Source organism: Crocodylus siamensis, chromosome 4, assembly GCF_052110815.1.
Source record: "Crocodylus siamensis isolate JL-2025a chromosome 4, ASM5211081v1, whole genome shotgun sequence".
Classification (NCBI taxonomy): Eukaryota; Metazoa; Chordata; order Crocodylia; family Crocodylidae; genus Crocodylus; species Crocodylus siamensis.
The window spans coordinates 23,272,136-23,297,259 of record NC_143398.1 but is presented as its reverse complement, the minus strand read 5'-3'; the positions used below and the strand labels follow the sequence as shown (position 1 = coordinate 23,297,259).

Below are 25,124 nucleotides of genomic sequence, written 5' to 3'. Positions count from 1 at the left end.
ATAGAGGATTACACCTACACCAGTTTATTTAAAGCAATGTAGCTTTAAATTAAGTTTTCAGTGATTAGTCAATGAATTAAAACACCCTTTCTTGTAAGTTCAGAAGAGAAACATGTTTCATAGTTTCATAGTTTCATAGTTTCATAGTTTCATGTCTCACTTCCCATTTTTATCAGGTTTTGTCAAAATGAGGAACTGTTCAAGCAGGATAAAAAACTATCAGCTTCTTCTGGAAGGTTACCAACACAGTGAATTTTTGCCCTAAAGCAAAGTCATAAAAAATCATGATCTCTGCTTAGGGCCCGGTGGGTTTTTGTTTGTTTGTTTTGGGGGGAAGGCGGGAATCTCTATCTCTAAATTTTTTTACACCATTAAAATCCATGGTTTCAGGCTGAAAGAGTAAAATTTCACCCAGGATCAGATTTGCATCAGCTTCACATGCAGATGCTTAAAGCATAATTGAAAGCCTTTGTTCATCTCATCCTAACTGGCCTAGTCCCTTCACTCACAGACAAAATGCATTCTCTTCACTGCAGGCTGCTTTACTTAGTCCCTGTGGCCTATGAAAAGGAAGACAAAAGTCCTTCCTTGAGCTGAGTCTTTCTTCTAGCAGGGAAACACTGGGCTAGACAGTGAACAGGGATGTGTATATTTGTTGTAGGTAGTCTAGGCTGGCAAGTGGTTTTATGTCTACAGATTCAGTCTCTGCCATTAGACTAGTTGGTAAATATTATCCAGGTTTGGGGGAGAGGGGAACCAGAACACACGTAGATCTGAGTCCTCTCAAGGTGTTTTATGAAGAAATGTGTTTCAGTAATTGTCAACAATGTTAGATTTGTGCAGTTCTTCATGAGACTGGGATGCGGCAAGGGAGTTCCAGACCCCAGAAGCCAGCCTGTACTTTTACAATATTCACTTAATGGGGGCCTCACATGGAGCCTTCTGCAAGAATTCCTCTTCAGTAATTCAAGCAATGTAGGCCGATACATTGCCATGGAAATTCCCCTGAAGGCCCGTTCCAGCTCCACTCACCTCCGCTGGTGGCAGCCATCTGAGAATGGGCATTTTTACAGCCCATGGGTAATTGATCAGGTAATTCATCTTTTGTACTTTAAAATATGACCTCACATTGTCCTCAGGCTCAGTATTTCCACTGTGCTTATATTTGTTCCTTTACTCGTTCTTCCTAGAAAATCTTTGGAATGATATTTTAGAAACACAAAAATGCAGCAAAATCATTTATCAAAATTAATATGTAGGAGTTTTTGTGCTTTTAATATGTTGCTATCTTGTTGGGTACAAATATCCATATAAATACTAGAGAGTTTTTTGACACCTGAATAAAGCCAACTTGTTAAAATTAGAGCTAGGTGTAATATGTAAAATATATATCAGCACCCGCTCAAATTTGAAAAGCCCCACATGCAGGGGTACCCATATATGGAGTTTGTTTTGGCAATTTATAACAAGATAAGTTATAACAAGATGAGTTATTAGTGTAAAGGAAATAGACACTGTTCCTAGCAGTAATATTACTGCAGTTTGAGGCCAATACTGTAAAACATACAAATATTTTTATATTAGTGCATCTCTGAAACACCTCAAGATTTCATTCACAATTTCTAAGATCTCAAAGCTTTCTTTCCTTTCTTTCACGTATTAAATAAAAATCCTTTCTTTATTTTAATTCCTAGCTCTTTGTTGTTTGCTACTATTGAATGATTTTCAGAACAAACAATATCTTACTGAATTCAGAAAAATGGATAAATAATTAATTTCATTCTACATGGAGAGGAAGGGTAGTACACTGACCTTGAAGTCAATGGCAAAACTCCCTTCCCTTTCAAAAGATTTCACGCAAAATGCATGAGGCCATGCTGCCTTTCAGCAGGCAACATGAAAATTATTGCTGTGGGCATGATTCTGTAAACATTTTTTTTATGAGAGTAATTTTACTCTCTGGGTAGTCATGTTGAGTCAATAGTTCAATAGACTATTCATGTGAACAGAATGTGGCCACCTTTGCAAAATAGTTAACTTTGAGGGGCTGCCTTCTATTTACGGTCTGTCTCTTTATGATATAACTTATTGATTTCTTTTCTTTTTTTTTTCCCTTTTTTGAAAATTCTAGATAAATCAATTTCTGATGAATATAGAACAGTCCAGCACTAACAGGATATGAACTATATCATCAGTAAATTGTTTGCACCTCTAGGTTTCTAGTAAATACCTGAGTTTCAAAGAACTTCTGAATTTTACTTTTTAATTCCATGATCTAAAAAAACTGTTCTTCTAATGGTTTCAGATACTTATTGGTGGAAATATCTCTGGTAACACAGTCCTAGAAGATGATTTCACCACACTGGATAGCAGAAAGTGGCTGCTCCATCCAGGTGGAACAAAGATGCCAGTGTGTGGTTCTACTGGAGATGCGCTGGTTTTCATTGAAAAAGCTAGCACCCGTTATGTTGTCACCACTGACATTGTGGTTAATGAGGATTCTTTCATGCAAATAGATTTTGCAGCCTCCTGCTCTGTCACAGATTCCTGTTATGGTAAGAGCTTTTTGGTAAATCTCTGTTCTTCTTGTATAGGAATGTATGGCTACCTGTTTTCTGATTCAGACATCTGGGGCAATAAAGGCTCAGAAATCAAGCAAGGAAATTAGTAGGTTTCTATCAGGAAATTAGAATTTCAGCATTTATTGTTGATGTGTTCATACACCAAACACTAGTAGACTTACCATGTGCATTCTTTCCTACAGTTTTAACCCTTTCAGAGCTGAATTTTCAGAGGCTCTTTGACCTTTGCTGTTTAGCCAAAAGCTGAAACTATAGTGTCACAGGCCAGCTGGGCACTGTGGGTATATCAGTTTAGTTGCAAACTAACTGAGCACTGCAACTTTATTAGCCACTGGGCATTTTGGTTCAGGAACAAGAAGGTGATGTTGGAAAGGAAAGAAATGACAAGTTTCACTTACAAAAAAGAATAAATTTTACTTATGACAACAAAAGATATAGTTTGTATATATAATAATAAAAGGTTAAGCTAATAAGCAGACAACATAACAATACAGATTAAAATTGACAATGATAATAAAACAGATAAAGAAATTAACCAAGAGTTCCCACTTGGTTAGTAACTTATCGGTAGGCTCTCGGTTAGAAGATGCACAGCAAGTTGAATCACCGAAGTCAGACGTCTCTGAACTGGGCTGCTTGAAGGATACCGGTAGAAGCCCCTCAGTCAGGATCTGGTCTCACTCTCACAGGGAGTAAAAGATATCCATGGGGTATGGGACAGCAATGACCCTTCTGTTCCGTCCTTCCCAAGGGTTACTATGACGTGTGTCTTCTTTTATATTCTAATTACGCTAATTTTTAGTTATATAGCCATTCATAATATTGCTTTATAGCTGTTATCCTATGGGGTTAAAAGGTGTTAGAAATTATTATAATCAGTTACTGCCCAAGCCTGGGTTTATCCAATAAGCAAATTGCAGCACAACATCTTCAGGTTTAAAATTAACATTACCCCGCCTAAATCCAGCCCCTTCAAAACTCTCTGACTATGCTTTTTTGAGATGTCCTTTCTAGAAATGTTCTAGATAAGCTGGGCAGTTGAATCCAGTTTTTATCATCATCAAGGCTAAATTCTGAGCGAGAAAGAACTATTAGGTCAGCTAATTTCACAGCTATAGCTTTGTCTTTGAGGCCTAGTCAGTTCCACGAACAGTTACAAGTTACATTTGCGGGTTACAAAAATACAAGCTGCATATTAGACAGAAGTTCCAAATGCGTCCAAGAAGCACATATTTATTGCTTATTAATTTCTTTGGTTTTGGCCATCACACTATAGCTGCTACTGAAGACTAGACTGCATGGCTGGACCTAGGATTTTTAAATGAGCTAAAACAAGTCTACAGGGCTGTGAAATAAGAGAAGAGACACCAGGAGAGACTAACAGACAGCAGCGTTGCTAAAGAAAGGATGGCTTGATTAGTGGAACATAAAAATTGCTAAAAATAAGAGGGGTTTCTTAACACCTATGGAATGATTAGAAGCAATCAAACAGATTATAAAGAGCCATGAAGTCAATTGACTCTCTCAGCCCTTCCTGAAAAGGAATGCCACTGTTGCTGCCCGGCAGCTGTTTTTAAACTTAGCTTGGAGGAGAAATCAAACCCCGGTGCAACTGTATCACTGCCCGGCCCTGTATGTGCCTCTGCTCTACTCCACCCATTTCTCCATGCAACTGCTGAAGGGAAGAGAAAGAAGCAATAGCCATTTTGCAATAGCTCCAGGTTTCTATTCTGGATAGAAAATTAGCTTCCCTGCCAGAAGGCTAAATTTGGGGGGGAAAGGTGAGTGATTAAATATGGTATGATGCTGAAAACAAGCATATTTTCATGATTTCACATAATGGGCTTACAAAACCCTTTGCGCTTGATTCTGAATTTATTTATATTAGGTGCATATCAGTATAAGTTATTTCTAAGTTATACCGGGGCAAAGTGACATCAGAATTTGGACTTGGGTTTCTACGCATCTTAGATCTCAGTTTAGAGCACTGAATGAGTAGTAGAATCTGTGGGAAAAATTAATATGACTGTAATTAATGACTATATCATAATGCATAATCATGGGGAAGAATTAAGGCAATACCTGCATTTCCTAACATATAAGTGCTTGAATTTGCAACTTAAATAGCATTATTTTAAATTAGAATTTGGAGGAAAGTGTTTGACTTTGAAGTGGGGCTGGGGGTTGCATGAAATATACACTCACATACACATACATACACAGTCAGCTCCAGGCAATTCCATTGGATTCTGCATGAAAAGTGGAAATTGTGTTTTCAGCAAATCCCTAAAGTAGATTAACTGATTTTTTTTTATTTGAAGCCTCTGGAACCAAGATATTTAAGTCTAGAAATTAACAACTGCCCCATGCATAATAATTACTTTTCATTTGGCATTAAAGCTACTAGAGCATCTCTTAAGTGTCATTTCTGTTAAGTGTAAGAGTACTTTGACAGCTTAGTTATAGCTTGACAAGAAAACATTTCCTTCTTTTTTGTTTTGTCTATTACACTTAACATTTATTTGAACTCATTATTCAGTTAGGCAGGAAACTGTGCTTCCAGTCATGATAGAGGAAGGATCCCTTTTAGTGAAGAAGATTGTTTTTTAAAAGTGATTGTCAATGTGGGTACTCACTTGTCTCCATGTATTTATACAATTCCTATTTCTGAGTTCAGGCATCCAGTGGGACCTATTAGGTGATTGTTACTTATGAGGAGGGGAAACAGAAATGGGCCCATTGTCATCAAAAAGCAAATTTACCACCATTATAACTGTAACCACCTTTCTGTTTGCAATTCACCTGGAAATCTTGGCAGCTGGAACTTTACTTTTAAGTTTCAGTTCTGTGTCTATTGTCACTTCAACTTCATGTAGCCAATGTGAAGAAATGCACTGACATTTTTAGCAAGGTTTTACTTGCTTTTGTAAGAAAAGTTTGTAAGTCATAAACTTCAAATAATTTAATTGCTGATTTTCATTATATTTGAATGTATTCATGGATTTAATTCAGCTAGGTAATGATATTGAAATATGTAACTGAAGACAACCTAGCTGAAAAATTAAATTGAATATATGTATTTTATATGAGAAACTGTAATGATTTAACTCATGGGTACATGCACTCCTGTTTTCCACTGGACAAAAACAGAATTGCTCAATAAGTACTGTCATCAAATGAATTATCTTCAGAATCAGGGGCAGGCCTGACTGCTAAGTTTAATACGGTCTGGAAACTACCCTTGCTGCTACTGTAAACTTGAGTGGTCCAGATAGTGCAGCACAATGACACCAGTGAGGTCTTCAGTGGTCACCAGTTTGCTACAACATACTTATGGAAGCATACCTATTTCTTTATTAATTACTTTATTTTCTTCCAATTTTTAGCTATTGAGCTGGAATATTCTGTGGATCTTGGATTAACATGGCACCCCATGTTGAAAGACTGTCTTCCCACTAATGTAGAATGCAACAAGTACCATCTCCAAAGGATTCTGGTATCAGACACTTTCAACAAATGGACCAGGATTACGTTACCTCTACCTCCCTATACAAGGTAAACACATTTTTATATAGAGAAATCTAAATGCATAAGTACCTGAGCAAAAAAAAATTGCTGTTTGTGTACTGGTTGTCTATAGAGTAGTTATACAGACAAAGAAATGAAAATGCTATTAAGTTTTGAGTTTGTAATGCAAAATTACTGTGTTGATTTATCAGTTATTTAAAAAAGGGGAGTGTTGAAGACAATTTTCTATCTGCTCTACCATATCCCCATCTGTCCTCTCTATCCATCGATTTATCTATTTTGTGTATATGTGGAAGTGGTCCAACCTGGGAAAAAGAGAACAATTTAGTGAGGCAACATCACTCTGAGTTCCCTGATCCTCCTGGGAACATGTCCTTGGTTACACCCCATCAGAGAGTGTAGCACACTCCCTGTCCTGTGCCCAGAGAGGTCTGCTGGCAAGTGCAGAGGATCAGATGGAGCCTGGATTCAGACTCCTTTCCATCCTCTTAGGGGGATCTTTTCTCTAGTGTGTACTAGAGTGGAGTGGCCTACAGTCTGGAAAACCCAGAGAATGCACTTGTGTCCAACTTAATAAACATAAGAGGCCATGAGGTTTCTTGTGCCTTTCAGCATACCCACAGGGAAGCTAAGTCCATTCTGACTTTTAGAGGAGAATGTAAAGCCATGATTTAAAGAGAGCCATTTTGACTTTTCTCGGTACCTCCAGGCAGAAAATTTTATAACTGCAACTGTTATTGTTACCCTAATTAATTTCTGGTTGTTTTTGGAGGTTGCTGGTTAATTCTATTGTCTAGATCCCCACCTGCTTCCTGTATTTGCGGATATTGGCTGTGAATTTTTGGTTTTAAGTATCATTTTTATGCTTCTTGATTTTCTGTGAATCCCTTATACTCTTCACATCTATTCTGCTTTCATATACTGGCCCATTATCCCCTTCATTTCCTTTTAGTACATTCTGTTTGTTTTTAAAGAAAAAAATTGTTTTTCATTTTGGGTTTGAGTTTCATGCTGTGCAAAGTATCATTCGGTACTGACAGCACTAAAGTTCTCTATTTGAAAAGGTACCACAAGATGGTCAGGATGAGTTTCCTCACAATATGATTGACTTTTGACCACCAGCATAAGGAAGGAAGGGAATCGGGGCACCAACCCTGGGGTGGGGGTTATAAAAATAGCAGCAGCTATTTTAGCTCAAGCATCCAAATACAACTCCACCTTTCACCTCACCCACCAAAGGGCAATTAAATAGTTCAGGCCCCATTTTATACCATTCATGGTGTAAACTTACACTCTCCAATCTGTAGGCCCTATGTTGTTGACTCCCCTGCTTTATATTAAGAAGCTCAGGCACTAATAGCAGGGCAGATGTAGCAGCATGCAGCTTAGCCTGGGCTATCTGCCCAAGGATTTACTCAGCTTCTCACATGGGTTTTTCAGTTTGTACTGAGGTCTGTCCTGATGCAGCTCAGGAAATGGTGCCTGTTCTATTTTAAAGCTAATGAGATACATCTAGGAGTCTCAACAGCAGACATGCCTCAAGCCTGTCTGGTGAGAGTGCTGTGAAGATTGCCATTTGGTACTATATGCAGTTTCTGTGACTGGGTCCTTGTTTACCAGGTATCGGGAGCACACACTGATTTCCCTTGAATCTGATCTGGATGAGAACTGTATAAACTAGAACTGAATATCCCCATCTTCCATTCTAATTGTCTAAGGTATCTGGTCCCTTTTCATAGAGTCATTATGATTATGAGATGGCTCACAGCAATGATGCTTACATTGGGTAACCTTATTTGTAAGTTTTAATGTCTGTGTTGGCCTCCTCTCATTGAGTTAGACTTCCGTGTGGATTAACATATGTTTTCTCTGAAATCCATGGGCCGTGTTTTTACTTTGTTTCATAGATTTATAGACTCATAGATCGTAAGGGGCTGGAAGGGACCTCACAAGATTATCAGGTCCAGCCCCCCTGCACTAGGCAGGAAAGACAACTGGGGGCATGTATCTAAAGCTTGTAACGTTTAAGAGCTAAAGAGAATCTCAAGATGAAGTCATGAATGGCAGTGGGCCCTAAACTGAACTCTCTTTGACTGGAATTTGTCAACCAGGGAAAGGAAGATGAGGCCCAGTGAGGCGGAGGTTGTTCCTTATTTCAGCCCAACAGCTCTTCCTCTCACCCCATCCTTCAATTAGGGATGAGAGACATCCCACTGCCATCACCCCCACAAATTATCCTGGTTACTCATGATAAGGATTAGGTGAGAACTGCTTTGCTATTCTGAGCTGTGTGGTAGCACTTTTCTGTGTGCGGTTTGTGCAGCATGCCTGCCTGTTGACCTAATAGTTTTCCTGGTGTGCAGCCTCCTTGCCTACTTTTCTGGGGTTTATACATCCCAGAGTGCTATATAACTTGGAGTCTGTATAAGGCAGAAAATAGTTAACTCATATATCTTAGTCTAAAAATGTATTCTGAAATGTAAATCAGAATATAAAACTTCATCCAGGAGCCTCACTGATTTAATAAGCTCTATAAATTGTCAGTGACGTTGCCAAACCTGAAGGTAGATACTGTGAGATTTAGTGCTTATTTTTCCTTTACAAGTTCTTCCTCAAAATTTGCATAGACAGATAGACAGACAGACAGATCTTTCTACATTGATGAGCTGTGTGGGTTTCTTTAAGAAAAGCTCATGTTAAATCTAAATCAGATAGTCCAGCCATCTCAAAAATTACATGCTTATTAAGAAATGAATACATCTAATAACATGAAATAAAACATTGGCTCTACCAGAAAGTTATTTGTGTACTGCACTGTATTTGGTTAGTTTTAAATTGGTCATTATTTTTGTGCTCAAAGTAAGCAAGCAGCATAAAGCTCAATGCTGCCACCTAGAGTTTAAATACAATAAAATGTGCAAGATTTAATTTAAAAGTGCACAATTAAAGTAACTCCATTTTTATCTGCATTCTGTTAAATTTGTTTTCAGTCAACTCCTTATCTGCATAGTATCAAATCCTGTCTCCACTGAAGTTAATGGTAAAACTGTCATTGACTTCCCTGTATCCAGAATTTCACCTTACACTTAGGTTTCTTAATATTTTGTATCATTGCTACTTTGGAAGCCAGCTACTAAGCATGTAAGCCAATAGCTGAAGTCTTAACTACTGCACCATCTAATTCTTGTTCATTTTAGGGGAAGTGATATAGTGGGTAAAACACTAACAGCTGATAGTAGCGGGGTTATGCAAGCACTCCCAGCACTGCCACTACCATTCAAGCATAGCAAGAGTGGGTTATTTAAGGAAGAAGTTTATAGCCAAGCAAGCCCTTAGAGATAAGTCAGTTTTAAAATATGGTTCCAGGTCTAGACACCCTGATAGTTCAAGAATGCTTGTACCCTGGGTTTGTCTCATCTAGTCAGTAGCTTAACTAGGGGAGGGTGAAAGGGGCATTTGCCCTGAGTGCCAGGTTAGGCCAGAATTGCCCCCTATACTGCAAAGGCAAAAATTGTCCCCATCTGTCAGCGAACCCCTGAAATAGCGAAAAATCACTTGCCCGTTTGTTGACATTCTGGCCAACTTATATGACACATACAGCATTTTGCCCCACTTACTAGGAGATCTGCATAAATCACAGGCATAGGTGATGCATAGGGGAGACATGGGGGGGCATGCGCCTCCACTAAAATTGGCCGCCACCAACGCCTGCATCACTGCCTGCAGGCAGTCCCCACTTGGTCTGCCCTCACCACTGAGATCACCACAGCTGCCTGTGGGCAGTACTTGCTCAGCCTGCCCTTGCCACCAATGTCACCATGGCTGCCTGCATGCAGTCCTCACTCACCACCATGCCCCTTCCACCAACACCGATGCTACTGCAGGCGGTCACTGTGCCCCCCCAGCCTCAGGAGGCACACATTTTCAGGATCACAGGTGTGATCTAATGCTCCCTGAACTTAATGAGATAATCTCTATTGGTCTCAGTGGTAGATGGATCAGGCCTAATTTCTCTGTCTCCCCACAAATGCGCATGGACACATTCCTATTCCCATCTCCCCACCATGAAACCAGCTCCCTTGTCCCCAGTCTTGGCCACATGCTGTATAATTTGCTTTGTATGGGGCTCTGTAATTCTGTTGATTCAGCTTGGGTTTATTCAATGAAGAAATCAATCCTCCTTTCACGTACAGATCAAGTCTGGAGGAACAGACACAATTAGGTTTCCTTTCCATTGAAATAAAGTTTAGCACAAGTGGAAATCCTATCTTCTCCTTTCCCTTTCTTTCCCAAAGGTCTCAAGCAACTCGTTTCCGCTGGCACCAGCCAGCTCCATTTGACAAGCAGCAAACGTGGGCTATAGACAATGTTTACATTGGAGATGGCTGTATAGATATGTGCAGTGGCCATGGGAGGTGCACACAAGGCAACTGTGTGTAAGTATAGCTCTTTTCCTCAGGTGGATACTGTAATTTCAAGGTAATGACTTGGAAGCATATTTCTTTTTTGAAACAGTAAGAGGCATAGATAGCATCACTTGAGAAATAAAATGCTAAGACAAGGGTGGGTGGGCACATTAGAGAATGCATCACTTCAGACTTTGATGGCTAGATTTGTCCTTCAAGAGATACAGTCTGGAATGGTGCTGCCCCTGGGAGAGGATAGGGAAAGGGACAGCACAGTGCTTTCCCCAGCTCCCAGGAGCTATATACAAACTGTTCTGTCCTCTAGGCTGGGTGATGGAAATAGATACCCTCTCAGAACCTCATTAGCTGGGGTAGGTTACTGTCCTTTCTAAAGTAACTGGCACCCAGTTACTCTCCATCTAGGGGTGCAGAGAAAACAGTCCCTGGTCTCCTTTGTCTTTTGCATGGGGCTTTCATTCCAGTTCTCTTTTCATCACAGGTTATTCCTGTTCCTAGCATCCAGGGCTTGATGTTGGCTCTCTCTTCTGAGTAGGAGGACATAATCTTGTCTAGTGGGCACCTTGTAGTTTCCATGCTAACCTCAGCATTAGTGTAGATTCTGTGGCCTAGTGCCATACCCATTTTCCAAATGGATCTCTGTTGTGCCAGTAGTGGTGGTATCCATGGAGCTCCAGAGTGAGATAAAACAGTACCCATTCTGCAGCAGCACAGTACCCATTCTACTGAATGTTTGGCTCTCTCCCATCACAAAAGACAGCTGAAATTGCCCCTACATGTATAATTATATTGTGACTATGCAACACACACATTTCTGTATTTTCCTCGCTGCTTAAAGCACTAAAAGGCAATGTGCTTGCTTAGGTTGGCTTGTTATCTTAATTAGATTTATCTATCAAAATACAGTTTCTTTTACTGATAGGCCTCTGTGATAGGAGTGCACTACTCTGTACCAGGCGTGTTATCAGCTTGAATGAAAACCACTTACCTGTGAGACTTTATATTGTTTAATTATATCTTGTTTAACATTAACAACTTCTGAAAGAGGCATCCGTGTGAATCCATGCCATGCAAGACAAATGGCCTCGTCTGGAATAAAATAATATTGATTAAGTCTTTGTGCAGAAAACCTTTCTAAATGTGTTCACTTTTTGTATTGTTTTCCTCTGCAGCTGCGATGAACACTGGGGTGGGCTCTACTGTGATGAGTCTGAGACGTCCCTTCCAACACAACTTAAAGATAACTTCAACCGAGCTCCATCTAATCAGAACTGGCTAACAGTAAATGGGGGGAAATTGAGCACAGTCTGTGGAGCCGTGGCCTCTGGAATGGCTCTTCATTTCAGTGGGGTTAGTGTTTTACTCTGTGGTTATATCTTGCCTGTTAACTTTAATAATGGGATTGATTTTAAAAACTACATAGAAATTAAGTATAGGAAATAAATGTTAAATTTACATTTACTTCCTGGTTTGGGGTCAAACACTGGCAGATAGTATTGGTGCCTCTCAAAAAACAATGAAGAGAATTGATACCCCTTCTCCTGTACATACCATCTCCTACACAAGGAGGGCTCAATGTACAGATCCTCTGAAAGGAGAAGCCATATGGGATGCAGACTATAGAGCAAGGGAGAGGCTATGTATATATGAATATACCTACTCATTCCAAAAAGCCTTGCTCATAGAAACTCTTTGTACTGCTGCCAAAGATAATTTGTGTAGGGGATCTGAATTCAGTACTACTTCTGGCTCACTACAGGTACATATATATTCAGAGTATTTTAATAATATATGAACACAGTTATTTTGAAGTCTATTGTGGGTATGTTTAGAACAACACCTATATCTGATTGTAACAATAATTAAACAGGCAAATTGTTTGCAGTTGCAAAACTGTTGTCACAAAATTACATATCTTTTTTTTATCCCTTCCAAAGGTAAAATAAATACCGACAGAATGGAATATAGCATATTCCATTTTTTTGCAAAATTGCTAATTCCAAAATTGTAAATAATCATTTACATTTTAAAAAAGAGAATTATTATTTTGTTTCAGACTTGTAAGCCTTCTTATTAAGGGGTTGAGCCTTCAATAAAACAACTGAAAAATGAAATCTTTAGTTGAGTTTGCAGGAAGTAGTTGAAAAGCATCACAGTCCTAGCAGTTGTTCACTGCCCTGCCACACTAACGGTTTTTTTTTCCTTTTTCAGGCTTGTAGTCGTTTGTTAGTTACAATGGATTTGAACCTCACTAATGCAGAATTCATCCAGTTTTATTTCATGTATGGATGCCTGATAACTCCTAACAGTCGGAACCAAGGAGTTCTGCTTGAGTACTCTGTGAATGGAGGAATTACCTGGAACCTCTTAATGGAAATCTTCTATGACCAGTTCAGCAAACCTGGGTCTGTAAATATATTCTTTTGCTAACACGCATTAATAATACAAAAGGAATATATTATTCTTCCAACTAGCACACTTGGATTTTTCAAAGTCTGTCCTGACTTTTAAAAGTATTGCTTGGAAGTAAGAAGATTTTAAATCTCTAGCCCCTTAAAATAGCCCAGCATCAATGCAGGCATTTTTGGACATATACCTACATTTCATTGAGCATGTGTAAAATCAGTTAACGTGCGTAAATGTTGGACTTAAAACTGGTTAATTTAACACCAACTGGAGTCTGCGTCAACCGTTTAACTGGCAAATGCATGGCTGTATTTCACTAGTAAATATTAAAGTAAAACTATGCTCATCAGAAATTTCACTTTGATTTATAAAATCTTTTCTTGGATTTTACTATTTACTTATAAGATGGTTTCTGAATGACATAAGCACAACATTGTTGTTGAAGCCAGTGAGAAAGCAACTGGTCATTGAGAGTGGAACTCACTTCTGTGCAATCTAGAAAAGAAATGGGTGCTACTGGTATTGGCCTCAGAAGGACAGTTCAGCAACACACCAGTTGTTTTTCCCTCTTATTTCTCCCTGTACCTATCCACACCCCTTGTGAGAGAGGAAAATGTGTAGGAACAGTCATGAATGTTCCATGCCACTGAGGATTCCTCTGTGGTAGGGACATCCTCAGTACAGGGAACTAGATTAAGATTGTCCCCTTCACACCAACAGGTGGTGGGGATGGACTTTGTTAAAGCAGCTGGTCCTAGTCAGGTGCCTATTTTCAACTTCATTTTATTTTTCCTTCACAATCCAAGGAATAAAGACCTGCCTCCCACATGACTTCTTTTAATGATTGTATTTCAGCTTTGTGAACATTCTTCTTCCCCACGATGCCAAAGTGATTGGCACCCGTTTCCGCTGGTGGCAACCAAAACATGATGGTTTGGATCAGAATGACTGGGCTATTGACAATGTGCTGATATCTGGCTCAGCAGATCAGAGGACGGTGATGTTAGACACTTTTAGCAGTGCTCCATTGCCACAGCATGAACGTTCCCCAGCAGATGCTGGCCCCACAGGAAGGATTGCTTTTGATATGTTTATGGAAGACAAAACTACAGGTAAAAGTTTGATACAGATCAGAATCAAAGAGCATGAAGTTAGCAGAGCTGCTTCTAAACCTGAGCTTGCTGATCTCACTGCAAAGGATACCAGAGACAGTCTGTGTGTTATACTTTTGTAATATTTTTGTACAACCAAATGTAGGAACTTACTTTTAAAGCCACTAACTGTGCACGAAAGAAGAGTAAATATGGAGAAAAATACAGATTTTCATAGATTCATAGATAGGGTCGGAAGGGGCCTCAATAGATCATCGAGTCTGACCCCCTGCATAGACAGGAAAGTGTGCTGGGTTCAGATGACCCCAGCCAGATGCCTGTCTAACCTCCTCTTGAAGACCCCCAGGGTAGGGGAGAGCACCACCTCCCTTGGGAGCCCATTCCAGATTTTGGCCACTCTAACTGTGAAAAAGTTCTTCCTAATGTCCAGTCTAAATCTGCTCTCTGCTTGCTTATGGCCATTATTTCTTGTAACCCCAGGGGCGCCTTGGTGAGTAGAGCCTCACTAATTCCCTTGTGCACCCCCATGATGAATTTATAGGCAGCCACAAGGTAGCCTCTCAACCTTCTCTTGCGGAGGCTGAAGAGGTCCAGGCGCCCTAGTCTCTCCTCATACGGCTTGGCCTGCAAGCCCTTAACCATACAAGTGGCCCTTCTCTGAACCCTCTCAAGGTTGTCCACATCCCTCTTAAAGTGTGGCGCCCAAAACTGGATGCAGTACTCCAACTGTGGTCTCACCGGTGCCCAATAGAGGGGAAGTATCACCTCCTTGGTTCTGTTTGTCATGTCTGATGATGCACGATAAAGTGCAGTTAGCTTTGCTGATGGCTTCGTCAGACTAACGACTCATGTTCATCTTGGAGTCCACTAGGACTCTGAGATCCCTTTCCACTTCTGTGCTGCTGAGCAGGTCATTTCCTAGGCAGTAGGTGTGCTGGACATTTTTCCTCCCTAGGTGCAGCACTATGCATTTCTCCTTGTTAAATCACATTCTATTGTTTTCTGCCCATTTGTCAAACCTGTCCAGGTCTGCCTGTAGTTGTTCCCTGCCCTCCAGCGTGTCCACTTCTCCCCATAGTTTTGTATCATCTGCAAACTTGGACAGAGTACACTTCACTTCCTCGTCCAAGTTATTATTCTAAAATAATTTCCTTTCCTGGAAATTTGCTTCCTATTTCATGGACATTTTCAAACAGAGGTGTTTAAAATAGTTCCTAAGGTGGTTAAATTGTTGTGTTTTATCATTACTAAGAAAAAAGGGAAATACTTGCATTTGTTAAAGATACTGTGTACCTTTTTAAATGGTATGTATGTTATAAAACCATACTATTGCTTTTATAGGGTCTAGTGTAACAAGACTTTATACTATGAATAATAATTCTTATGTTTTAAAAATATTTTTAAATGTCTGAGCTCAGAAGTAGCAAAGGCTGTTGTGAACAGTAAGTATAATACAGTTATATGGGAATGATGGGTACTAAAGTTCTCAGAAATATTTCAGAGAACAATACTAACTTACTTGTACACAGTTGAAAAAATAAGCCATTCTTTCATTAGCAATTTACACTATTTAGATGTTTCAGTAATACAGTATTAACTTTCATATTTTTTAAGTGAATGAACACTGGCTGTTCCATGATGATTGCTCAATTGAAAGATTCTGTGAATCTCCTGATGGGGTTATGATCTGTGGTAGCCATGACGGTAGGGAAGTTTATGCAGTTACCCATGACCTAAGTCCTACAGAAGGCTGGATTATGCAATTCAAGGTAAACGCTTTATCATCTATGTCTTTTCCATCATTTTCAAACTGTGGTACACATACCCCTGCTTTGCCTAAAGTTTAGTAATGGCAGTGGAGCTTCTGACAGGTCAGTGCATGGTAAACGATAGCACTGCAGCATATCGACATCACTGTCCATATTCGGCACCGTTACACATCCCTGACATCTGCTCCATGCTCTAATTAGAATGTGCTGGAGTCAGGGGCGACACGTAGGGGGTTCACACAGGTGCATGTGCACCCCTGAGCATGGCAGTGCACCCCCTACAAAAAGGTGCTGCCAGCAGAGTCTGCAGGTGGTCGCCTCACCCCTCTGCTGACAGTGCCGGTGGCATCTGCAGGAGCTCCTGCTTGCTGCTGCCGTGTTCCCACCACTGCACTCCTGCCACCACCGTACCCCCCCAGCCACCAGGGCATGCATCGTTCATGGCTGGAGTAGACTTGATTAATCAAGTCTGTTGGAACATGCTAATTAGCATGCTCCCGCAGCTTCAGCATCATGTGTATTCAGCATCCCCATGCTTCAAAATGGCAGTGGGGGTACTTCAACTAAAGCTCATCGAACAAGCTTTAGCTAAAGTGCCCCTGCTGCCATTTTGAAGTATGGGCACTGAATACACAAGATGCTGCAGGCACTTTAATTAGCTTCCAAGAGCCATTCTAATTAAAGTGCCCCCTTCCCCTAAGGGGAAGACACCCATTCTTCCTAAGGAATGAACATGCAAATGCATCTGTTGCAGGGGGAACAATCAGCAATATTTTGCAGGTAAAGAGATATACAGCCAAAAATGTTTGCAAATCACTGTTCTACATAGTTCTGACAACCTGTTGTTCTGCTGTTTTTCTCTCCTGGAAAAATTTCCAGAACAGCAAATGATATATAGGCCAGGGGATCTGTACCACTGCCTGCTGCTGAACGGCTTATGATGTCACTCTCTAGTAACTGGCCTACGTTTTAATACTTAATATTACTGACAGTTTAGAGACAATCTTGGGTTCTTCTCCAGTGCTGCAGGTGTATGAACATGATACAGGTGGGAGATTCACTCCCCAGTGCACTGCATATTTTGTCATAACTGATTATGTAACAGCTATGTAACAGTAACAGCTAATCAAAGCATTGGCTTTATTTACTGCCATTTAAAATATTGGTGTCTTAAATTGCACTGTTATGGGACAGTGATAGGAGAAGTACACCTTAACAGTGAAATCCACTGACTTGTAGTATGACTTTCACTCAATTTCCAGTTTGCACATTGTGAATAACGAAAGCTACAGAATGACAAGTGTGATGTAAGTTCTGCAAGTGCTGTAACTCAAAGTACACTCTACAGTCACCTTTCTTTCTGTAAAATTTCTTAAAACATAACCATCCACACAGTTCTGGGACTGAAAGGATTATACCTACTTACCTCCTTTTATCTGTCTTAGATTTCTGTTGGATGTAAAAATTCAGAAAAAATTGCACAGAACCAAGTCCACGTGCAGTATTCCACTGACTTTGGTGTGAGTTGGAGCTATTTAGTACCTCAGTGCTTACCTGCTGATCCAAAATGTTCTGGGAGTGTTTCACAGCCCTCTGTCTTCTTTCCAACAAAAGGATGGAAAAGGATAACATATCCACTGCCTGAAAACCTTGTGGGCAAGTAAGTATGAAAAAGTAGATCATCATGGGGGGTACAGCCTTAAATATACATTATAGCCTGAAAATCATAATTATATATACATTTATTTAAACATGTACTCTGGCCTCTGTTCAGCAACCTTCTTAAGTACTCACCTAATTTTAAGGATTTCAAGACTTTAAATCAAGCATATGCTTAAGAACTCTGGTAAATCACTTCCTTTTTGTCTATTCAAAGTCTATCAGTTCCCCACAGCTGTCCATCTTAATAAAGAGGTTTATTAACTTATGTCCCCAATAGCTCTGCAGGGCCAACATGACCCTGGGAGAAACTAGACTATGTCCTTTATCTTAACATCACCAGAATTTTAACTGAATTCTAGCTGCATGTGTTTGCAAACAACAGAAGCTATACTGGTATAACTAAAGGTAAAATTAGATGCACTGAATCTTTTTATGCACCAGAAAAAACACTCTTAATTGAAGATTCCACATTGGTTTTTCAGAGGTAGCAATTGGGGGAAGAGACTTTTTTTTGTATTATTCATAATCCTAACAAGTGAGATATGGAGAAACAATTAGCATGGAAACTTAAAGTCAGTTTTCAAGTTTGAACCACCTTCTGGGCTTCTGAACTACTGACATATTATTTTCTTTGGAGGTCCTCAGAAGTTCCTCCCATTTTTCCCTTATCTTACTATTGAAGAGTCCTTGCATCACGTCAGCTTTTCTTCCTACAGAAAGGGGTTGAATGGAATTTTCTTCAAAGCTCCACTCTTAAGAGTTTGCTGGAGAGTATTGCCAAGTTCTTCCTTCTTGGTAATTAACTTTTTTCAACTCTAGTCCCTGCCATCCTAGAAATAAGAGATCAAGATCATATTTCATGCCTCTGTCTCATCTAGGCTACACCACTTTATCTTTAATCCAGCTTTCTTGGGCAGTGCCGTTCTAGACCTTCAAAGGAATATAACTGAGACTTGAATTTTCTATAAAAACTCAAAGCAGCAGAATGATATGACCCTCTGTGCTGTATATTTCTTATTCTTTCTTATCAAATTTGGTAATGAACAAATGACAAAAGGAAGATTTTCTCTTTTAATCTGAATCTGTACTGCATATTTTAACTTGCCTAGAGACCACATTCTACTAGTGACAAGAATTTTCCTTTTTATAGAAATGTTTTACTCAAATTATCTGTTAATGCTGCATTAATTTGTCTTTTCTCCATAAAATTAGGTTGTTTTATTTAAAAGCTTTGAATTATTTATTTTAAAAATAAATTATCTCTGAAGATAATTTTTTTCCGGCTTTCTGTCAACAGTGAATCTCTCCAGATCAAGTATGTATGTTCTAAGGGATATATATATATGTTTCAGTGGATTACTATGAAGACTGCCAAACATTAATTTAAAATATCATGATTCTAAAGATGCCTAATTGTGCATCATAGGTACGCCACTGTATTCAGTGGAACTCCTTGCAAGTCAAGGGCTGAGTGAGAAGATATGTGGTAGAGCTCACGTGAAAAATCTCTTTGTTTTACAAAACAATTAAATATTTCTAAGCTGAAAGCAAGAAATATGCATCTTATCATTTTGGTCAAAATAATGATAATTTTGTTTAAATAATAACACATAATTATGACTTTCATTTAGAAGAACTATCAGATAATAAAAATATTAATTACCATATGTTCTATAGGGAAGAGTCCAATTTTCCGTTTACCATGCTATCCATAAACATATGTATTTAGTCTACTGTTTTCATTTGTACAAAACTATCTGTTTTATCTGCATCTGTTTTTCTTCATTCTTGTGTTTCTAGTCCAGTGAGGTTTAGGTTCTATCAAAAATATTCAGATATGCAGTGGGCCATTGATAATTTCTATCTGGGACCTGGTTGCTTAGAAAACTGTAGAGGCCATGGTGACTGCTTGAAAGAACAGTGCATCTGTGATCCTGGTTACTCTGGACCAAACTGCTACCTAACCCAATCTCTGAAGGTAATTTTAATCAATTTAGTTATGGGGGGACTCTGCTGTGTTTGAGGAATTGAGTCTATTTAACTTTAAAGAACAGAGCTTGGTTCAAATAGAAATTCGAACATTGGATATACTCAAATCCACATTCATATCTAAACTGCACATCCCAGGATCATATCTTCAAAAATATATCTTTTTCATGTTGTAGTGTAAAGAAGTATCGCTTTGCTGAGGTTTCTGTCTTGCTGCAGAAAGGAGGATGTAGACCAATGGCTAGAAGTTGCAGCAAAATAAATTTAGATTGGATATCCAGGAAAACTTCTTCACTCTCAGAATAGTGAGTGAGTAGAATAGATTGCCTAGGGAAGCTGTGGACTCTCCATCACTGGAGGTGTTCAGAAAGAGGTTGGACAGGCACTGGTCATGGATGATCTAGGCATAGCTATACCTATTTTCTACCATGCTTCTGGGCTATACTGCTTGCTCCAGTTACCCTCCACACCTTTTTCTTCCTGCTATATGTGTCAGGGTGTTTTTAAGCCACCCCAGGGGCATTGGGTGTTGTCTACAGCTAAGGATGGGGACTTCAACAAGGATGTACCAATTCTCTTGCTAGGAGCAAAGCCAGAGGTGTCTAGCTACTTGAATTTGCAGGTAGCAAATTTAATAGCAATTACAGCCAATTATGCTGCAGTAAGCAGCTGCATGTGTAGATGTGGACACTTATTATGCAGTAATTAGCTTTACTGTGCAGTAAGGCATCTCATGTAGATGCTCTCAGAGACTCTGATTCTTAGACTTGTTAGTGTAATAAGTGTTTGTGCAGACTGCTTATATTAATATATGTTCCCTTAAGTAGCTCAAAACTTTCACTTTCCATGTGTATTCTCATAAATAAAACCTTGTTTGTACAAATATTAGTAGAGAATAATATCAAAAGCTCACGAATGCCATAAGAGCAACCAATATTTTATTTACACCAGTGTTTGTGAATAAAGTTTCAATAGCTTTACTGCTGGGATCACTGCATCCCTGTTTTTAGTAATTAGAGACATATTTTCTTGTGAATACAGCTTAGCCTGACCCCTTTAATCATAACAGATGCTAATCATTTCTGGCACAGTTTTGTCCTTACAGTTGCATACAAGTGATTCCACTTTGACTGTTTATTGTCTGACTGCTGCTTATTAGGGCTGTGCAAAGCTTTGGTTGCTGACTCTGAATCCAAATCAAATCTCTCTGAATTGAATTGGAAGCCTCTGAATCGATTTGGAGAGATTCGATGATTTGGCCATAGACACAGCTTTATATGTTGTTTTTCTACATACCTTGAGGTACCAGGTGTGGCTCATGAACACTGAGATGGTGAGACAGATGGAGTGTCCCACAGGAATGTGGGGGGGTTCCCTGTGCACTTGGTGGTGGACCCAGAAGTGGACCAAAAGTATTTCCGGTCCACTTCCAGGTCTACCATGGGGCACGCGAGACCCCTCCCCTGGCCCCCCAGCTTGGCAGCTGGTGCCTTCTGGGCCGGGGGGGGGGGGTCACCCAGGGTCCCCCCATGGGCAGTTGCCAAGCGCTTGGCAGCAGACCAGGAAGTGGACTGAAAATACTTGCAGTCCACTTCCAGGTCCACCGCCGAGTGTGTGGAGAACGCCCCCGCACACTCCCATGGGACACTCCATCTACCCCACCATCTCAGCATCCACGAGCCATGCCTGGTACTTCATGGTACATAGAAAAAATATATAAAGCTGTGTCTATAGCTGAATTGCTGATCAGAATCAAATCTTCAGATTTGGCCAGATCGACTTGGGACGGTAAACCAAATCAGTGAATCAAATCACTGTCCCCCAGATCAGACCAAATCCGAATCAAATTCTGCCTGCTTTGCACACCCTTACTGCTTATCTTCTTTTTCTTTGGCAGTCCCTCACATCATGGATGATTGTCTTCCATGGGTGTCATATATATCTGTGAGTCCAAATATGGCTGACAAGGCTGATATGGGATCGTCAGACTCTGTTGCAACTTAGGCACGTGGGGTGGGTGGCTCTGGGTTCTTGATTAGGTCTGCAACACACTGTTCCTGCCACTCCTGTTGTCATCGTAAGGTTATCATAAGTACTGAGATCCTTGCAGTATTCTTCCTTCATTCATGGGCAATAGTCTCCTATGAGCTGATGTCCATGTTGCATTTCTTAAGTTGGCCTTGAGGGTACCCTTGAAGCGCTTTCTCTGCCCTCCTTTTGGGCTTGCGCCTTGACTGAGTTGGGAGAATAAAACTTGGTTTGGGAGTCTGGAGTCGGGCATCTGGATACCATGGGTGGCCCAGCAAAATTGATGTTGGATGATCATCACCTCAATGTTCATGATGTTTGCTTATAAGAAAACACTAATGTTGGAGTGTCTGTCTTTCCACTGGATTCAGAGGATCTTCTGCAGGTCTCAGCTCCATACAGTAAGGTGGGGATCACAACTGCTTGGTAAACCATGAGCTTGGTTTTAGATCTGATGTCACATTTCCTCACATATCAGAAAGCTACACTTGTACATTTGAGGCAATGTTGGATTTCTTCATCAATGTCAGTCTTCTGTGAGAGATGGCTTTTTGGTATGGAAAATACTCAACATTCTCCAGAGTCTCAGCATGAATCTAAATTGTTACCAGAGCTGCGGACTACTCATTAAGAGCTTGTTGATGGAGGACCTTAGTCTTCTGAATGCTAAGTGTCAGTTCCATTTTCTTGTATGCCTTGATAAAAATGTTGACAGTTACCTAAAGGTCTGCTTCCAAGTGTGCACAGTTTACAACATTATTGGCATATTGGAGCTTCATGATTGAGGTTGAGGTGGTCTTGGTTTTGACTGTGAGTCATCTTAGATTAAACAGTTTACTGTCCATTCAGTAGTTTAGGTCCACTCCAGCTGGAAGCTTGTTGGTAGTCAGATGTAGCATCACAGTAAGGAATATCAAAAAGAGTTTGGAGTGATGACACAGCCTTGCTTAATTCCCATCTTAACATCAAAAAGGATCTGTGATGGATCCATTATTGAGAACCACTGTTTGCATACTGTCATGGAGCAGGCAAAGAATGGTGATGAATTTCAGTTAGCATCCATACTACAGAAGGATCCTCCACAGCACTTCTCGGTTGACAAGAGTCGAAGGCTTTTGTGAGGTGAAAGAAGGCCATATGGAGAGGTTTATGTTGTTCCTGGCATTTTTCCTGCAGCTGGAAAGCTCTGAAGATTATGTCAGTTGTGCCTCTTGGTGCCCTAAACCCACATTGAGATTCCAAGAGGAGCTCTTCAGCAAGTGGAAAGAGACAACTCAGGAGGGTTCTCACAATGATCTTTCCTGTGGGACAGCAAGGCAATCCCTCTATAATTTCCAGTTAGACTTGCCTCCTGTCTTGAAAATTGTCACAATCATGGTGTCCCTGAGGTCATCTGGGATGTCTTCATCATTCCATTTTTCACTCCTTATATGCCGGGGCTGGATGTTACTATGAATTTTGTACAACAGGTAGTCCAATGGAGCCCTAATCTTAATTTTGCCTCTGAACACAACGAGAATACCAACAATAAATAATAGTTATAGCTCCTATTTATCACACAGTTTAATGTCTTTGTTTGTATCCATATGCCCACACTTAATAACTAGACTGTGTGTGTGCATGGGGAGCAGGTTTTGTGGGGTTGCAAAAAAAAAAAAAAAAAGGGGAAGGATGTTATCTAGCACTAAGTCATTACTTTTATGTCTGATGGATGCAATCAGGTGATATAATTTAAATAAAATGTACTGTCTGTACAAAGGCAGTGGACCTTAGCTCCTGAGAGGAAAAAAAAAATCACTTCACTATTTTTATGAACGTTTCAAACGTACTTCAAAAGTCAGTTATAACTGGGTTAGCTAAAAAGGCTGTAGAGCAGAATGATTCTTCTAGTTGTTGCTCAAATGCTACATACTGTTTTTTCTTTTTTTTTTTTACAGACTTTCCTGAAGGAACGCTTTGACAATGAAGAAATTAAACCAGATTTATGGATGTCCTTGGAAGGTGGAAATGCTTGTACTGAATGTGGAATTCTAGCAGAGGATACAGCTCTGTATTTTGGAGGCACTACTGTAAGAGAGGCTGTCACTCAAGACCTGGATCTAAGGGGTGCCAAGTATGTCATGTTACCAGCTAGAATTTGGCATAGCTGATGTGTTCTAACAAAGGGCTTCATTAATAATAATAATAGAGATCAGATTGGTAACAAACATATAAATAAAGAGTAACAGATAAGACAGCTTACAGGAATGATGATACTGAACTTTTCACTTCTAAGCCACAGTTCAGAGTCATCTCTGGTAGACAATGACAAATAGTTCTTATTTTTACCGTCAACTGGAATTTTTTCACTGACATTTGTGAAATGAGTTATTATTTATTTTTGTGGAGTATCTTGCTGCTTTGTAGGTATATGACAAGAAAAGCTCCTTACTCAAAAGAGTTTAGAACTTATAGACAAAGTTTAAGAACAGTGCAGTGCTAGTGACAACTGTGTTACAACCTCAACTTCACAACTGACACCAGCTGGTACTCTGGCTGCCAGTCTCAGCAAAGAGGTGAAGAACTAAGTGGGCACGAGGAAAAAAATCTGTACATGCCTGTGCTGTCCCCCCATGTGTATGTGCCTGTGCTGTGCCCATTCTATATATTGACAGTATTTGGGAGGGTCACACCAGCACATCTCACAAACACCCAAAAGGTTTTCAAAATATAAGTAACCAAAGGTATTTACTTAAAAAATGCCAATTGTGTTTATTTAAGTTGGGCTATAGGAGAATTGGATTTAACCACGTATCATCTGGGTTCTGGGTAGGGCATGCACTACACTGAAGAAACAGCTATTAAAAAAACCCCTAGAGACTTCTTCCTTAGCATGAGAGTGGTGTAGACAGGAGCCAATTTGAGTATATCATACAGATTTTTCTAAGTGAAGTTGAAACATTAACATTTCAAAAATGGCCAAGGGAATTTCCTCTTGAGGCCTCTCTTCACTGAAGGCCTTGGAGAAAGAAAAGCATGATATTTGCCAGACGGTTAAAGGAACAAGTCTCTGTGGTAATTTGCAACAAAATGTCATGTCCTGCCAACATTTACAGACGTGAATGGCTTTTCTCGGGTAAGTAACTCCACTGAAATGAGGGAACATATGGAAAATAATGTGCTTAAAGTGACTACAGAATTGGGCCTTAAAATGTTCCTGTGGCTTTTTCTTTCCCTTTAAAAATTCGTATTTCCCATCTGTATATTTATTGCAACAAAATAGAATTGCCCAGTGATGAGACAGCTGTGAAATATAACCTTTTTTCACTCATATAAAAGATTTTATCACATTTGTTTAATATACATAAACTAGATATATAAAATACACAGCTTTTGCATACTTATAAGGCCAGATCTTCAGCCACGGTAAGTAGCATGCTTCCATTAGAGCCCTGATGCCAATTTATATGAGCTAAGAATATAGCCTATAAAATATAGGAGACAAAGCATACTAATATTATTGTTTTCCTCATCCTCTTGCTTTAAAGTGTCACTAATTCTGCTGAATTACATGCAGAATTTGTTTTAATATGTAGCTCATCTCTTTCTTTTTTATGTTTTACTGGAATTACTTCTGATTTTCAT

General features: G+C 39.7%; 1 protein-coding gene across 1 annotated transcript in view; it reads left to right on the top strand.

Moving 5' to 3' along the window:
• Positions 1-25,124, top strand: part of RELN (reelin) — a 567,367-nt gene that overhangs the window by 501,249 nt on the left and 40,994 nt on the right. The window contains exons 44-54 of the mRNA XM_090041978.1: positions 834-1,092; positions 2,306-2,555; positions 5,969-6,137; positions 10,406-10,546; positions 11,707-11,884; positions 12,746-12,939; positions 13,796-14,052; positions 15,667-15,821; positions 17,267-17,481; positions 19,284-19,461; positions 23,438-23,613. Of these exons, the coding sequence (XP_089898104.1) occupies positions 834-1,092; positions 2,306-2,555; positions 5,969-6,137; positions 10,406-10,546; positions 11,707-11,884; positions 12,746-12,939; positions 13,796-14,052; positions 15,667-15,821; positions 17,267-17,481; positions 19,284-19,461; positions 23,438-23,613 (2,172 nt within the window). The remainder of the gene's footprint in view (positions 1-833; positions 1,093-2,305; positions 2,556-5,968; positions 6,138-10,405; positions 10,547-11,706; positions 11,885-12,745; positions 12,940-13,795; positions 14,053-15,666; positions 15,822-17,266; positions 17,482-19,283; positions 19,462-23,437; positions 23,614-25,124) is intronic.